This window comes from Coregonus lavaretus, assembly GCF_964263955.1.
Source record: "Coregonus lavaretus genome assembly, chromosome: 23".
Classification (NCBI taxonomy): Eukaryota; Metazoa; Chordata; class Actinopteri; order Salmoniformes; family Salmonidae; genus Coregonus; species Coregonus lavaretus.
The window spans coordinates 35,889,120-35,906,270 of record NC_140010.1 but is presented as its reverse complement, the minus strand read 5'-3'; the positions used below and the strand labels follow the sequence as shown (position 1 = coordinate 35,906,270).

At 45.3% G+C, this 17,151-nt stretch overlaps 1 protein-coding gene across 7 annotated transcripts in view; it reads right to left on the bottom strand.

Annotated features, from left to right (window-relative positions):
- Positions 1-17,151, bottom strand: part of kif1ab (kinesin family member 1Ab) — a 49,896-nt gene that overhangs the window by 13,569 nt on the left and 19,176 nt on the right. For 2 of the 7 annotated variants that reach the window (XM_084139596.1, XM_084139597.1), the window contains 19 exons: positions 16,110-16,240; positions 15,734-15,813; positions 15,573-15,648; positions 15,368-15,447; positions 14,996-15,102; positions 14,072-14,155; positions 13,608-13,788; positions 13,420-13,492; positions 12,081-12,177; positions 11,789-11,937; positions 11,268-11,446; positions 10,842-10,979; positions 10,417-10,535; positions 10,123-10,217; positions 9,878-10,010; positions 9,462-9,654; positions 4,490-4,580; positions 4,181-4,299; positions 4,029-4,102 (listed from right to left, as the gene is read on the bottom strand). In XM_084139596.1, coding sequence (XP_083995722.1) covers positions 4,029-4,102; positions 4,181-4,299; positions 4,490-4,580; positions 9,462-9,654; positions 9,878-10,010; positions 10,123-10,217; positions 10,417-10,535; positions 10,842-10,979; positions 11,268-11,446; positions 11,789-11,937; positions 12,081-12,177; positions 13,420-13,492; positions 13,608-13,788; positions 14,072-14,155; positions 14,996-15,102; positions 15,368-15,447; positions 15,573-15,648; positions 15,734-15,813; positions 16,110-16,240 — 2,199 coding nt within the window. Of the gene's footprint in view, positions 1-4,028; positions 4,103-4,180; positions 4,300-4,489; positions 4,581-9,461; positions 9,655-9,877; positions 10,011-10,122; positions 10,218-10,416; positions 10,536-10,841; positions 10,980-11,267; positions 11,447-11,788; positions 11,950-12,080; positions 12,178-13,419; positions 13,493-13,607; positions 13,789-14,071; positions 14,156-14,995; positions 15,103-15,367; positions 15,448-15,572; positions 15,649-15,733; positions 15,814-16,109; positions 16,310-17,151 lie in introns of all 7 variants that reach the window. The other 5 variants (XM_084139599.1, XM_084139598.1, XM_084139600.1 and 2 more) reach the window with 4 other exon arrangements.

Sequence of the window (17,151 nt, the reverse complement as noted above, 5' to 3'; positions counted from 1 at the left end):
CCGGCACGCCACCTAAACTCTGCCCCTGTGCTTTTTACTCTAAAAAGCTCAGCCCGGCGGAGCGAAATTATGACGTCGGGGACAGGGAGCTGTTAGCTGTAGTTCAGGCCCTTAAGGTGTGGAGGCATTGGCTTGAGGGGGCTCAACACCCTTTCCTCATTTTGACTGACCATCGGAACCTGGAGTACATCCGGGCAGCGAGGAGACTGAACCCTCGCCAGGCTCGATGGAGTATGTTTCTCGCCAGGTTCGTATTTAAAATCACGTACATCCCTGGGTCCCAGAACGGTAAGGCAGATGCGCTGTCCCGGCGGTATGACACGGAGGAGAGGTCCGTTGAGCCTACTCCCATACTACCGGCGTCTTGTCTAGTGGCACCGGTTGTGTGGGAGGTCGATGCTGAAATCGAGCGGGCGTTGCGTGCCGACCCTAGCCCTCCACAGTGTCCTGTGGGTCGGAAGTACGTTCCGCTCGAGGTTCGGGATCGACTCATTTACTGGGCTCACACGTCACCCTCCTCTGGACATCCGGGTATTGGCCGGACAGTGCATTGTCTTAGCACTAAGTACTGGTGGCCCACGTTAGCCAGGGATGTGAGGGTTTATGTCTCCTCCTGCTCGGTGTGCGCCCAGACACTTGCCCAGGGGTAAGTTACAACCCCTGCCCGTTCCACAACGACCCTGGTCCCACCTCTCAGTGGATTTTGTGACAGACCTTCCCCCCTCGCAGGGGAATACCACCATCCTGGTCGTTGTGGACCGGTTCTCTAAGGCCTGTCGTCTTCTCCCTATGTCGGGTCTTCCTACTGCCCTACAGACCGCAGAGGCACTATTTACCCACGTCTTCCGGCATTACGGGGTAACCGAGGATATAGTGTCTGATCGAGGCCCCCAGTTTACCTCCCGAGTCTGGAGAGCGTTCATGGAGCGTTTGGGGGTCTCGGTGAGCCTTACCTCGGGGTACCACCCGGAGAGCAATGGGCAGGTAGAACGAGTCAACCAGGATGTGGGTAGGTTTCTGAGGTCGTATTGCCAGGACCGGCCAGAGGAGTGGGCTCGGTATATTCCCTGGGCGGAGATGGCCCAAAACTCTCTCCGCCACTCCTCTACCAACCTAACCCCCTTCCAATGTGTGTTAGGTTACCAGCCGGTTCTGGCACCTTGGCAGCAGAGCCAGATCGAGGCCCCTGCGGTGGATGATTGGGTGAGGCGCTCGGAGGAGACGTGGAACGCTGCACACGTCCATCTGCAGCGGGCCATCCGTCGACACAAGGCGAGCGCCGATCTCCACCGCAGTGAGGGGCCGGTGTACGCACCTGGAGATCGAGTCTGGCTCTTGACCAGAAACCTGCCCCTCCGCCTGCCCTGCCGGAAGCTGGGTCGGCGGTTTGTGGGGCCTTTTAAAGTCCTGAGAAGACTGAACGAGGTGTGTTATAGGTTACATCTGCCTATTGAATATAAGAATATTAACCCCTCGTTCCATGTGTCTCTTCTCAGGCCGGTGGTAGCTGGTCCACTCCAGGAAGGTGAGATAGGAGAGACTCCTCCGCCCCCACTGGACATCGAGGGGGCTCCGGCGTACACCGTTCGGTCCATCTTGGACTCGAGACGTCGGATGGGGGGTCTCCAGTATCTCGTGGAGTGGGAGGGGTACGGCCCGGAGGAACGGTGCTGGGTGCCGCGGAGGGACATCCTAGACCCGTCTCTCCTGTCGGAGTTCCACCGGGGGCATCCCGCGCGCCCTGCTCCGCGTCCTCCTGGTCGTCCCCGAGGCCGGGGTCAGCGCACGGCTGGAGCCGCGCGTCAAGGGGGGGGTACTGTCACGGTTTCGGCCGAGGCTGCTCCTCCTCCTTGCTCGGGCAGGCTTCGGCGGTCGTCGTCCCCGGAGTACTAGCTGCCACCGTTGTATGTTTCATGTTCGGTTGGTTTTGTCTTGATGTTGTACACCTGTTTCCAGTTAGTGTTCATTAGTGTCCTATTTAATTCTCGTTGTGTGTGTCAGGTGTTGTGTGTGATTGCGCTTCTGTTTGGTGTTCTGTGCTACGTGTTTCCCTCCGTTGTTTGGGAGAGGGTTTTTCGCACATGTTAGTGCGCCTTTTGTTTGACCCCTGTGTGCGCCTTTATTTCGCCTCCGGGCTTGTTGAGCTCGTGTACTAAGTGAATATTTCACTAAAGTCTTTTGGACTTAGTTTCTGCGTCCTGCGCTTGATTCCTGCACCACACCCACCTACAGCACCCGTGACACACCCTTTGCCTTGATGACAGCTTTGCACACTCTTAGCATTCTCTCAACCAGCTTCACCTGGAATGCTTTTCCAACAGTCTTGAAGGAGTTCCCACATATGCTGCGCACTTGTTGTCTTCACTCTGCGGTCCAACTCATCCCAAACCATCTCAATTGGGTTGAGATCGGGTGATTGTGGAGGCCAGGTCATCTGATGCAGCACTCCATCACTCTCCTTCTTGGTCAAATAGCCCTTACACAGCCTGGAGGTGTGTTGGGTCATTGTCCAGTTCAAAAACAAATGATAGTCTCACTAAGCGCAAACCAGATGGGATGGCGTATCGCATTAGAATGCTGTGGTAGCCATGCTGGTTAAGTGTGCCTTGAATTCTAAATAAATCACATACAGTGTCACCAGCAAAGTACCCACACACCATCACACCTCCTCCTCCATGCTTCACGACGGGAACCATCATCATCCGTTCACCTACTCTGCGTCTCACAAAGACATGGCGGTTGGAACCAAAAATCTCAAATTTGGACTCATCAGAACAAATGACAGATTTCCACCGGTCTAATGTCCATTGCTCGTGTTTCTTGGCCCAAGCAAGTCTCTTCTTATTATTGGTGTCCTTTAGTAGTGGTTTCTTTGCAGATATTCGACCATGAAGGCCTGATTCAGTTGATGTTGAGATGTCTGTTACTTGAACTCTGTGAAGCATTTATTTGGGCTGCAATTTCTGAGGCTGGTAACACTAATGAATTGATCCTCTGCAGCAGAGATAACTGGGTCTTCCTTTCCTGTGGCGGTCCACATGAGAGCCAGTTTCATCATAGCGCTTGATGGTTTTTGCAACTGCTATTGAAGAAACTTTCAAAGTTCTTGAAATTCTTCGGATTGACTGACCTTCATGTCTTCAAGTATTGATGGGCTGTCATTTCTCTTTGCTTATTTGAGCTGTTCTAGCCATAATATGGACTTGGTATTTTACCAAATAGGGCTATCTTCTGCCTTGTCACAACACAACTGATTGGCTCAAAGGCATTAAGAAGTAAAGAAATTCCACAAATTAACTTTTAACAAGGCACACCTGTTAATTGAAATGCATTCCAGGTGACTACCTCATGAAGCTGGTTGAGAGAATGCCAAGAGTGTACAAACCTGTCATCAAGGCAAAGGGTTGCTACTTTTAAGAATCTCAAATATAAAATATATTTTCATTTGTTTAACACTTTTTTGGTTACTACATGATTCCATATGTGTTATTTCATAGTTTTTATGTCTTCACTATTATTCTACAATGTAGAAAATAGTAAAAATAAAGAAAAACCTTGGAATGAGTAAGTGTGTCCAAACTTATGACTGGTACTGTATATATACATTTTATTTTTTTCCAGTAATGCCTTCTTGAACACGTGAACTTTAATGTGCCTCAATTACAAACTTGCATGAGATCTGTAAATATGAATACAAATATTAAATGATGAGCCTACTTTAGCCAAGGAGAAAGCACTGAGCTAAATAGCGAGAAAGACAGGATAATTCCTGGCTAGCCATGATTGGCTGAGATAATGGAGGGGTTGACTATGCTGACGGTTGGCCATACGTTTACATGTTTTTCGAATTTTTCGTCATAAGCCCGATTTAGGATGGGCCGTCACATTTGTACTACTAACCAATGTCTGGTAAACATTCTGGTACAAAATGGCTGCAGTGCCAACTTGCTCAGCTTGGTGGCTGGCACTTTCACAAAGATGTAGAAAGAGACACATACCAAATAAGCCTTTCTGGTGTGACCACTCACCTGGTTTAGACAAGGGCATGACCCTCGGGAACTGCCTCCTAGAAGGTCTAAGGGGACTGAAATAGAAGTGTGAACTTTTAAAATTGTCTATTTTAGCAAGACAGTGAAACAGGTTCATTTGAAGAAGAAGAGGGCAAGTACAGTTCTCTCACCTGATGAGGTCTTTGCAGAGGGGTGGGAATGGCTGTTTCTGGTAGTGGCCAAACACTTCAAAGACAATGGGCTGGGTCTTGATGTATTCCACAAACGACTTGGTGACCTCTACCGTGATCTAATAGATAATCAAAAGTGAGGTTAGCTATCACTAAAGTCCCTTAACAAGGCCAGTAACAATAGATGATACAAGGCAATACATAACAATTAGTAATTAATGATTCATTCATGGTAATATCATAGAAATAACACTTGTAGTAACCTATTAATAATAATGAATAACAATGTTATTTATGGTCAGTGCTTACATTCTGTACATGGTAGAATCCCAGAGGAGGTCCTCTGCCAGTGTTCTTCAGCGGCTCAGTGGAGAAAGCCTCATCATGTCGGTGGATGAAGCTGGAAGTAGGAAAACCACATTCAATCAATATACAGTATACATACATATTCAGTATACATATATATTAAAACTACGACACTGTTACATTACTACTATGTACTATTTACTACTCTCAATATGCTGCACTGATTATGATCACATTTGGTGGACACTTGTTTTGCTCCATCAGACGAGTCTACCTTAGGAATAACACTAACCATAAGAATTTTGTTTGTTTAAACCAAGAGAGGACGAAGTCGTTTCTGGATGAAGAAAAGAGAGAAGTGAAAGGTCTTGAATGACAAGGCTTTGCATTTACATTTTAGTCATTTAGCAGAAGTTCTTATTCAGAGAGCCTTACAGTAGCAATTAGGGGTAAGTGCTCTGCTCAAGGGCACATTGACAGATTTTTCACCTAGTCAGTTTAGGGATTTGAACCAGCAACCTTTCAGTTACTGGCACAACACTCTAAACCACTAGCCTACCTGCTGCCCTTTGCCATACCATAGCTTTAAAACAGTTAACCTGTTAGATGTAATCTAAAATATAGATTCCTGCCTAAATAAAAATAGTTATAAATTGCTGAGGTGTACTCACTTTTGAAGAGACAAACTCAAGTACATAGTAAAAATATGATGAAAATAGGAAATATAAGATAAAAGTTGAGGAATAGGCCTGGAAATGACTAATATGCTTTCTACATATAATAACAATCAAATTATAAATGACTAACTATAAGCTTTCACCTTCCTTATAACTGTCAAATAGATATGATCATACTTAGTGACAGTACAAAATTGGCACCACTTCATAGACTCAGCCTCCCTGCACCTAAACAAGCCACAGTGGATTGTTCACCCCACATCCTCACTATTCTGCCAGTGACTTGTGTTACTATTGCTGTCATGTCTACAGCGGTATCATCTCGCTTGCTTTGCTAGCCTTTTGGTTGGCATAGCAGTGAGCAAGACTCTCGCTTACCGAGCTCTTCCGAGTGTCCATCTGCCACTTGCAGTGGTGCTTGGTCACGTGACTGCCGCAGTGATTTCTGCTCTCTGCTTTAACAATTCTATGGATGTTACTGGCACCTTCAACACTGGACATGGCTCCAATCAGGTACTCCACTGAACTATATACATTCCCATAGTGTCGCTATAGTCCCCCTTTCCCTCTGGTCTCACCGTTATTTAGGGATTGTGCGTCGGGTTGGCTATTCTCACAGGGGCTCATCACAGAAAATGCAATTGATATCATGTGTTTGACTGAAACCTGGCAACAACACTTATGAATGTTTGTCTTTTAACCTTGTGATCAGACCTCAAAATGGCTATAACTCAGATACAGAATCTGACCTCATTTGAATGTCTAGCGCTCAAACTGTCTGGTCCAAAACCACTGCTCCTCATTTTGATATAGAGGCCTCCCAAATCCTCCCTTTTCTTCCACTCAGTTATCTGAGGTACTAACATCTTCCTGCTCCATGTGCTGCTTGGGGACTTAAACATTCATGTGGACTCCAGGACAACAGCACTTGTGAGTTTGCGGCGGATTTCCTTTCCCTGTTGGACTGTTTCAATTTCACACAGCATGTGAGTTTTCCAGTGGTGTAAAGTACTTAAGTAACAATACTTGAAAGTACTACTTAAGTAGTTTTTTGGGGTATCTGTACTTTACTTTACTATTCATATTTTTGACTACTTTTACTTTTACTTCGCTACATTCCTAAAGAAAATGATGTACTTTTTACTCCATACATTTTCCCTGACACCCAAAAGTACTCATTACATTTTGAATGCTTAGCAGGACAGGAAAATGGTCTAATTCAAACACTTCTCAAGAGAACATCCCTGGTCGTCCCTTTTGGCTCTGATCTGGTGGACTCACTAAACACATGCTTCGTTTGTAAATGATGTCTGAGTGTTGGAACGTGCCCCTGGCTATCCCTAAATAAATAAAAAACAAATAAATGATGCCGTCTGGTTTGCTTTACATAAGGAATTTGAAATTATTTATACTTTTACTTTTACTTTTGATACTTAAGAATATTTTAGCAATTACATTTACTTTTGCTACTTAAGTATATTTAAAACCAAATACTTTTAGACTTTTACTCAAGGGTTATTTTACTGGTGACTTTCACTTTTACTTGAGTAATTTTCTATTAAGGTATCTTTACTTTTACTGAAGTATGAAAATTGGGTACTTTTTCCACCACTGGAATTTTCCAACCCATGTCAAAGGCTACACCCTGGACCTGGTGTGCTATACTGGCATAGATCCCTCTGACCTGTGTGGCCTGGACCACACCATTTCTGACCACATAGCCATCCTATTTAATCTTCCATCCCCATCCCCAAGCCCCGTATCAAACGCACTATCACCCTCAGAAACATCAAATCTGTCACTTATCAGCTGCCTTTGACACTGTTTGCCATTCCATCCTCCTTGAAAGAATGGAGAGGGCCCTGGGAATCACCGAAACAGCCCTGGCCTGGTTCAGGTCCTACCAGCAGGTTGCTCCTGTCAGCCAGGCTCCTATCCACCAGGGGGCCCCCAAGGCTCAGTCCTAGGGCCCCTCCTTTTCATCATCTACATCTTACCCCTCTGCCAAATCATCCGTCAACACAGTCTGGAATTCCACTGTTACACTGATGACACACAAATCTATGTTCATTCCAAACCCACCTCTGACCTCCCCCCATCATCACTCGTCAACTGTCTAAAATAAATCAAATCATGAATGAGCTCGACTTTCTGAAGCTCAACGGCGATAAGACAGAAGCTATGTTGGTGGCAACCAGATCTCTCCTGAAGAAGGTGAATAATCTGGGGGTCATCCTCGATTCCACACTCTCCTTTGATGCCCACATTAATACCATCACAAAATCTGCCTTCTTCCATCACAAGAACATCGGCAGACTCCGCCCCTCCGTTACAGACTCAGTTGCTGAAACTCTTATACATGCCTTCATTACCTCACGCCTGGACTATTGCAATGGACTCCCTGCCAGCTCCCTCAACAAACTTCAGTATATCTAGAACTCCGCTGTGAAACTCCTCACCCGCACAAAACCCCAGTGGTGGAAAAAGTACCCAATTGTCATACTTTAGTAAAAGTAAAGATACCTTAATAGAAAATGACTCAAGTAAAAGTAAAAGTCACCCAGTAAAATTCTACTTGAGTAAAAGTCAAAAAGTATTTGGTTTTAAATATACTTAAGTAGCAAACGTAAATGTAATTACTAAAATATACTTAAGTAGCAAAAGTAAAAGTAAAAGTATAAATAATTTCAAATTCCTTATAATAATTAATAATTTAAATTGACGGATAGCCAGAGGCACATTCCAACATTCCAACATCATTTACAAACTAAGCATGTGTGTTTAGTGAGTCCGCCAGATCGGAGGCAGTAGGGATGACCAGGGATGTTCTGTTAATAAGTGTGTGAATTGGACCATTTTCCTGTCCTGCTAAGCATTCAAAATCTAACGAGTACTTTTGGGTGTCAGGGAAAATGTATGGAGTAAAAAGTACATTATTTTCTTTACGAATGTAGTGAAGTAAAAGTAGTCAAAAATATAAGTAGTAAAGTAAAGTACAGATACTTAAGTAATTACACCACTGCCAAACCCTGGGAGCACATCACACCCTCACTTCTCCACTTCCACTGGCTTCCAATCAAATTCCTTCTCCTTACCTACAAATCCATGCATGGCTTGGCTCCCTTCCATCTCTCCAACATGCAACACATCTACACCCCCACCCGCAGCCTTCGATCCTCTGACTCTGGCCTACTGGTCACCCCCCCTCACCAGACTACGCTCCATGGGGGATTATACCTTCAGCTATGCCACCCCCACTCTCTGGAACTTTCTCACCCCTGAACTCCGCGAATCCAACTCCACCGAAACATTTTTATCTTCCTATCGTATAAGGGGTGCAGAGGTTGTTGAAGTTAACCTCTCAATTGTAACTGCCTTGATGACCTTGTCGCCGATCTTCTTTCTCCTTGTATTATTGATCATGCAATTTTTTGGGTGTCATGCGCCTTTGTTGTAATGCACTTTGCTTTTAGCATTGTCATGTTTATATTAGCTATTTTGTCTTACTCTGTAAGTGTCCTTGGGTATCTTGAAAGATGCAAATAAAATGTATTATTCATTTTATTATAGAACTGACGACAAAGAATGTTCTGCCCTGTGACGCAGAGACGCGATTCAAATGTGTGCCGACTCGTTATAACTTCAGCTTTTCGTCGGTCTGTGATCAAGAGAAAGTGGTCTTGTTTCAATTCTACCAAATGCTTTTGTATTTTTTCATGTCGGGAGGTTTAAATCCCAGTGTGAACATCACAGAGAGATTAAACTCACATCAACGGAAGAGTATGGGTGTCGGGTTTTAGGAAATGTGCCCCACGAGGGGTTGCGACATACTGATCTGGATAGGCCAAAACACGCAAGACATTGCTGCCTGTGCTCTTAAGGTCGTACTGCGAGGTATCAGTCAAATGGTGAAGACCGGACTCACACATACGCCTATGGAGTCGAATGATAAGACGTTCAACTTTTTGGTGCATTTTTCTGTTTGTTTCTAAACAGTCCACAGACACATTTACAAGGTAAAAACATATTCGGAACCGGTCCAAAACCCATGGTACTCCCTGAATTTAGGGAGTTTTCATTCTTAAATTACCTGAACCACTGGCACTTGCAGATGTTTCTAAGGAGAGATTTTAGAAACAAATGCCTCTTTATGCATAATCTTGTCATCATCATCATTCAAAACGCTTTTCCTCACTGACATCTTGTCAAGTTTCTCTCAAAACCCTCCAAACCTTCCTGGTCAAATAAAGCTAAAATACAACTAAATGAAAGGACTTGAATGAATGGGAGGCACTTACTTGAACTGGCAGAAGATGTCAGCATACTCAGCGGAAATGCTGGAGGCCTGCAGCACTGTGACCCTGAAGGTGAAGGTGGAGCCTATGTGGAGGTGGGACAGGGCCTTCTCCAGGGGCAGTTCCAGACCCAGGCCCAGACCTCCCTTCAGTGGGCTCCTGGGGACCTCTGGTGTGGCTGTGATGGGGGACAAGTCTGTGGTCATGGTAAGTACACAGGATGAAGACAGGAAATACCTGTAGTCCTGCACACGGTATGACGGGGGACACAGTGCTTTTCTCCTGCACCATGACTTACACAAATTATAAGTACATGACCTTTCAGTTAAGTCTTCCCCCACTAAACATATTTGTGCTGTTCATATCTACCACCACAATTATGTAATAGAAAAACAATCTGATTGGTAGGATCTCCTCACCTGCACAGGTGTTGTTGTTGACCTCGTCAGGGTCAGCTCCTATATCAGAGTTCTGTCCCTCCCCTTCCACGAAGCGTAGCTCTTGAGAGGTGTTAGAATGGGACATGCCGCCAGAACACGACTCTGTCTGGAACTGATCAGCCAAACACATGGGCTTTTAAATAATGACACAGCATTTTCATAATCTAGATACTGAATGCAGACAGCGATTTGGCAAGTATTCAAGTTCTTGTATAATTTCTTACTGATTCTACCTTCTCAAACTGTTGGTCCTCAAAAGATATCTTGGCGGTTCCTGACTGCCTTACACCGGAACCATAGTCAGGGGCTTCTTCATCAGCTGGGGAGAGACAATCCATTTTTGTAACCTCATCCTTTTTTAAGACCATTTTTATCAAACAGCAGTTCACTACTCTCTCAGCACCCACTTGGGTGTCCTTTACAAAACACTATACATTCTTGTCTAATACTGTATGCTAACACAATCTATTGCACAATAAAAGGATAGAGACATGACAATATGGCACAGTAGCTGGTACCTGAGATGGCCTGCACTGCCACCCTGAGGAAGCCCTTCACCTCTCCCTTCTCACTGACGATGGCCACGCGGTGCACCAGCGGCACGGGGTAGAGCAGGTTACTCAGGTACACAAAGGCCCTGCGGTGGGGGGGGGGGGGGGGGAATAGAGGGGGAGAGATAGAGAGGAGGAGCAGTATCAGACACAGGGAAATCATTTCAGAGCAGAGGACCATGGTAGAATGTTGAGGTAATCTCTAGTGGGGCAAGTCTACTGACCCTGGCCCTGTTCAAATATTTTTCACGTGCATCCTCCTATAAGTGTATTGTATTGTATCTGTTTCCATCCTTTTGCTCTTATTAGGAAAGCACTGGCTGCTTAGTGATTACCTCAAGAAAGTAAGGGAATTACATTAAAAAAGAATAGGAACTGGGCCGGTGACTGACCTGCCCACCAGACGGAACCATGGGAAGCGGTCATAGAAGGGGTCTCCTCCAGTCAGGGCCTGGTCACAGTCCTCCACGGTGCTGCTAGGTACCTCCGCCGCACGGTCGTACATCTCCTTCATCAGGTCCAGCCTCTGTCTATAGGGGGCAGCACAGACAACGCACACGGTCAGGACAGAGCACATCAGAGCAACAGACACTGTAAAGTAGAAGCAGACTGGGTAAAGTAAGTCGACATAGGCCTACATACCAGAGCCTCATGTCTACAGAGACACATATCATAATGTAAAGCCATAGATAAATAACCTGATCAAATGCTTGGACACACACACACACAAACACACTCACAGAGTTTAATGTCAAGGTCCTCACAAGTATAGTAATACTGTACAAACTCACACACACAAACAATTCCCCCACACATACCTGAGTTTCTCCAAGGTCCAGTAGTGTGTGGCCCCGTTCTTCTGGTCCTGGACCTCCACAGCTACTATGGTGCGGGGGAAGGGCCGTCTCTCCCTCTCCTTCGCCACGCTGGAGGGCAGCAGGTCCGGGGGCAACGGGGAGTACAGTGTGTCTGTCAGCAGCACAAACTGGAACTGGACCTGTAAAGGAGAGAGGATCCTTTTAGCATTTTAGCATATTAGCACATTAGCGACAAAATCGTTGTTGTCAATTCAAATCTCATTTTGGGACTCATCGAACCGATTCACAATGGAGCCGATCTGATTGAATGACTTTGCAGGGAAACTGTTTTGCAATACCAGTCTTTGCTGACTCGTTGAATTGATTTATAGTTTTCTAAGAATAGTCTCATTCGATGTACACTAATTTGGTAGATTGACTGAACTGATTAATAACGCAGTTTCATTTGACTGATACCTCACAGTTTCACCACTGAATACTTGTTCTACTTTATAGATAGATTGTATACAATGACAGTGTACCTTCTTCTTGAGCTCCACACTGATGGCGTTGGCTTCCTTGAGGAAGATGGCATTACCCCACAGCAGGTCCCTGAGGGAGGTGAACTGGTAGAAACGCCACTTACGGAACGCCCACATTGCCAGTTCCATCTCACGCTTGGTCCACGGAACTATGGGAAAAACTTAAAACATTCCATAATTCAGAAAATATTCCATTCTCTGGCCTTACCTCAGCAATGGACATTTTAATTCAAAATCATTGTAAACATTTGAAAAAGGGTGTTCTAGAGGTAACTGTCAATCAATGTCTCACCTTCCTCCTCAGGCTCCTCCTCTTCTTCTGGGGACTCCAGGTAACGGGAGTTTCTGTCCACCTGTTTCTGCAGGGCCTCCAGTTTACTTTCATAGTCCTGGGAGAGACCCCGGTACAGACACATCAAATCACATGACAGAATATAGCCCATATACACTCAGGGGCCAGTTTATTAGGTACACCAGCCCGTTCACGAAAATGGTTCTCTCCTACAGACAGTGAGTCACGTGGCCATTGCTCGCTATATAAAGCAGGCAGACAGGCATCGAGGCATTCAGTTACTGTTCGATTGAACGTTAGAATGGGCAAAACTAGTGTCCTAAGCGACTTTGAGCGTGGTATGATCATCGGTGCCAGGCACACCGGTTCTAGTATCTCAGAAACAGCCGGCCTCCTGGGCTTTTCACGCACGACAGTGTCTAGGGTTTACAAAGAAGGGTGAAACTAAAAACATCCAGTCAGCGGCAGTCCTAATGGAGCAGTACAACAGTGGTGTGCAGAACGGCATCTCGGAACGCACAACTCGTCGGACATTGTCACAGATGGACTATTGCAGCAGACGACACACCGGGTTTCACTCCTATCAGCTAAAAACAAGAAGAAGCGACTCCAGTGGGCACGCGATCACCAACACTGCACAATTGAGGAGTGGAAAAACATTGCCTGGTCCGACGAATCCTGGTTCCTGTTGCGTCATACTGATGGCAGAGTCAGGATTTGGTGTAAGCAGCATGAGTCCATGGTCCCATCCTGCCTGGTGTCAATGGTACAGGCTGGTGGCGGTGGTGTAGGGAACATTTTCCTGGGCCATGTTAGGTCCCTTGATACCAATTGAGCAACGTTTGAACGCCACACCTTGTAGAATCCATGCCCCGAAAAAAAAGTATGTTCTGGAGGCAAAGGGGGGGTCCGACCTGGTACTAGATGGTTGTACCTAATAAACTGACCACTGAGTGTCTCCCATATACAGGTAACTGCCAAAATAAAGGAACACCCAATTAAAGTGTCTTAATAGGGCGTTGGGCCACCACGAGCCGCCAGAACAGCTTCAATGCACCTTTTAAACCCTATCCCTATGCTCATTTGAGACCTCTCTTTCAAAGTCACTGAGATCTCTTCTTCTAGCCATGGTAGACAAAATATACATGACCCTAAGCATGATGGGATGATAACTGCTTAATTGACTCAGGAGCCACACCTGTGTGGAAGCACTTGCTTTCAATATACAGTACTTTGTGTCCCTCATTTACTCAAGTGTTTCCTTTATTTATGCAGTTACCTGTATTTATAAAAATAAAACTTTGCTTTTTAAGGGGTATCTCTTAGTGGCCTGTCATACCAGTCTCTGTTGTTCCAGAAGGTTACTGGCCTCCTCTCGTTCACGGCGGTATTGATCTTCTAACTCTTGAAGCCTGCAGACAAAATTATCACAAATAATTTTTAAGAAAAGTCATACTATATAAAAGGGTGATCTAAAATGTAATTACAGCTGGTGCTTTGCCAAAAGCAGTCCATCCATTATTGTACCTTGACTCCATCTCCTGCTTCATGTCGATGCCCTGTTTATCCAGCAGCTCTCTCTGGGCGAAGGCCCAGTCCACGGGCTCCACGGGGGTCTCAGCACAGGGGGTCCTCTCCCGCTCCTGCCGCGCCTGCTCCGGGTCATTGAAGCGGAACACATGGCTTTTCCCCATGATAATGCGGTTTCCTGAGGTCAGGAGTCAAAGGTCAATCAGAGGTCAATCGCATCACACCTCAGTCATTTCATCAATGTCTAAACCTATTAATGATTCTAACCCTGGACTGTTCAAGTGTGAATCACCTATGGTGATTTTTTGTGTATTTATGATGTTGTATATGGAAGCAGATTCATGCCAAGACAAATACAAAATATTTAAATTAAATCAGTGTAGTGTTTTTCAGTATGTTTTATATATGTTGTATATATTTTTCCGCACTTAGTGGAAGATGCTGAGGGGTTTAAGTCTTACCTGAACGAAGCAGAGTAGGCGTGGTCACCAGTTTCCCGTTGACGTAGATCTCCGCCCCCTCGCAGGGCTCCAGGATGACATTCCCTGTGTCATCATCATCAACAGACAAGAACCACCGGGGATGGTGAGCATTTGGCCATTCTACAATGGCTCCCTTTCTTACTCTACATGTACTGAATGGATTATTTGTTTGCCCTCAATGAGCTGTGATCTACAAAGCCAAGGCAAGAGGGTAAAAGGCAACTGGTCGGCTAACTACTGTCTTCTTCTGTGGTGATTACGTAAGGGATAATCAACGAGGGGCTATGCTTTCTATGGAAAATAATGAATGATGTGGAAAGTGTGTTCCACGAAGCGCTAGTGGAGTGGAACTGACCTTCCACGGAGTTGCATTATTTTCCAGAGAACGCCTGGAGCCCCGAGTTGATTATCCCTTTTATACCATGGCTATAATTTAACACATTTGCGCTAGAAATGTGTTCATTTGCCGGAAGAAATGTGTTCAACATTCACTGAAATAGCTAGCAAATTTACTAGATAGCTACAGTAGTTGCCACGGTAACCAAACAAACATACTTGCTAGTTTAGCTAACCAAACCATCAGTCCGAGCTTGCCATTATGAAAATCGAATTCAACAATGCCAAAATTTGAATTTTGCTTTTAAAAGAAGCTCAAACATAGAATGAACTATAGCCATTGAATTCTACCATGCAAATAAGGAAACGATGCACGCTGTAGAATGCCCTTCAAGCCAATCAGAAACCATTTACTATAACTATAGTACTATACCTTCACTAGTCCCTGTCTCTACAGACCCTATAACCTCTGGTGCACGCAAGCATAATCTGCTGATGATTCCTCTCATAGAAATAGAACTAATAGAACTATCATGGTTCGTCCACAGCTGGTCAGTTCAGTTTCACCTTCTCCCCCGTGGCCTGTGGTGCTACTGAAGGTGCAGTGCTCGTCTTGGATAAAATGGCCACTGAGCACGATGTCCTGGCGACTTCTGGCGTCATCACGTCCAACCCTGATGGAAAGATACATAGGATATGGAGTAGATTGCTTTACATAGATCTCTTTCTTGTAAGAACAGTATTTTACTCTTCAAATTCTGAAGAAAATATCATTGCCCACTTCACAGGACCATTTATCCCCTTGATATTCCAGGTAGTAAACTTAAACAGCTTACCCCCTACTCCAAATCCATCTGTACTGTACTACAGGACTGGAGGCCACTTCAATACAAAAGAGGTAAACATTTCCTGCAGATGAAGGAAAACAGTAGTTCTTACTTGGTAGTCCCATCTTTGATGTAGTAGAGTAAGCATTCAGACATCAGTGGGTCCTCATTCAGGTTTACCAGGTGAGGGGTCTAAAAGAAAGACAAGAACATTGTGACTTTGCTTCCACATATGTTGACATTTTGTGTTGAAATATTGTTGACAGGGGTTGTTGTAGCAACTACAGTTGCCATACAGGGTGTACTGGGGTTCAGACCTTCTTGGGGGAGAACACGCCGACGGTGCCTCCATCTTCTCTCATGGCCACGCCCATCTCAGCTAGTAGGGCCTCCCTACATATAGCAGAGAGCCACAGTTATTTGAGACAGATGGACTCAGATAAGGATAATGGTTCAAGGTTAAATCCGTCTAACACACCTCTGCATCCGGATATCTTCAGTACGGCGCAACTTCTCCTCCCATGTCTCATTGAGCTCAGCAATGATTTTCTCTGTTTCCTAGGATGAAAAGAACAACATATGTCTAAGTTGGCATGGTACTACATACATGCCATTACTTAACATTATGGTTAGCCTCCATGACCCTTACCATCTCTCTCTCTTCTCTCACTCTATCTCTAACCTCCTTGTTCCCCTCTCTCCTCTCTTTCTCCATCTGTCACCAGCTGTCTAACTATCTCTCTGTCTCTCCACTGCCCTTCCTCTCCTCCTCTCTCTCCCCTTCCCACCCTGTCTCTTTCTTCTTCCATCTCTCTCACTCATTCACCACCTCTACGTTCCCCCTCCCTCCCTACCTTGAGTCTTTCTATGGCCTCCTCGGAGGCGGGGCTGAAGATGCGGTCATGCAGGTTTGCCATAGAGCCCGCACGGCTGGACAGGGCGGAGAGAGAGGGGGAGGGGCTCATCCCAGTCATGGCATTGGTCACTGTGGATAGATCACCCGTTTGATTGACAGCCTGGCGATTATTGACAAAGTTCTTGTAATCGCACAAGTCTGCCAGAAGAAGAGCGGGAGTGTGTGGGGGAGAGAAGGAAAGAGAGGGAGCAAACAGCAGGAAGGTCAGGAGGAGGAGACATTGGGGTGGAGAGAAAAATGCAGAGAAGTGGATATAAGGAAGAAAGGGAAAACAAAGGAGGAGTAAAAAAAAAGAAAAGAAGAGAGCTCAAAAAATATATCATAGAAGCAGAGACAGGTGCTTACCAAAGCCACTGCAGAGAGAGGAGCGAGAAAAGAGCAACTTACACTGATGGATATGCAAAGCATACGATAAATTAGAGAGCAACCGCTTTTCTCTGACATTCATATGCAAAATACATACAGTAACAAGCTAAAAATAATATATCGAGCAGCCAATCTAGAATACATGTATTTTAGTTCTTACTTGCAGCATAATCTCCAGACTGAAAGGCTGTGAAAGTATTATTCGATTAAAATCAATGCAATTCCAAAAAACTACATTTATCCAGCAAGGGACAATTATGCAGGGCAAGCAGTGTGAATTAGAGGTAAGGCAGCAGAGCTCTAGAGCCCCAGATAGAGCCCACATTAAGAGCCTGGCATATCAAAGATCCTCTACAGAAGCAGAGCATCGAACCAGCTAGCTACACACCCAGAGAACCAGAGTGTAACACAGGCTGCATCCCAACAGTCTAAAATGGCTTCCTCCCCTTGTCTTCATCTACACTGATCTGAAATGACTGGAAAGGTGAAAGTCTATTCTCTAAGAGGAGTCCACCATCTTGCTTTCACCTATCCCCTGTTTGCAGATCAGTGCAGATGAAGGAAAAGGAGATGAGGAGAAGATGCCATGTTAGACTATTGAGACGCATTCCAGT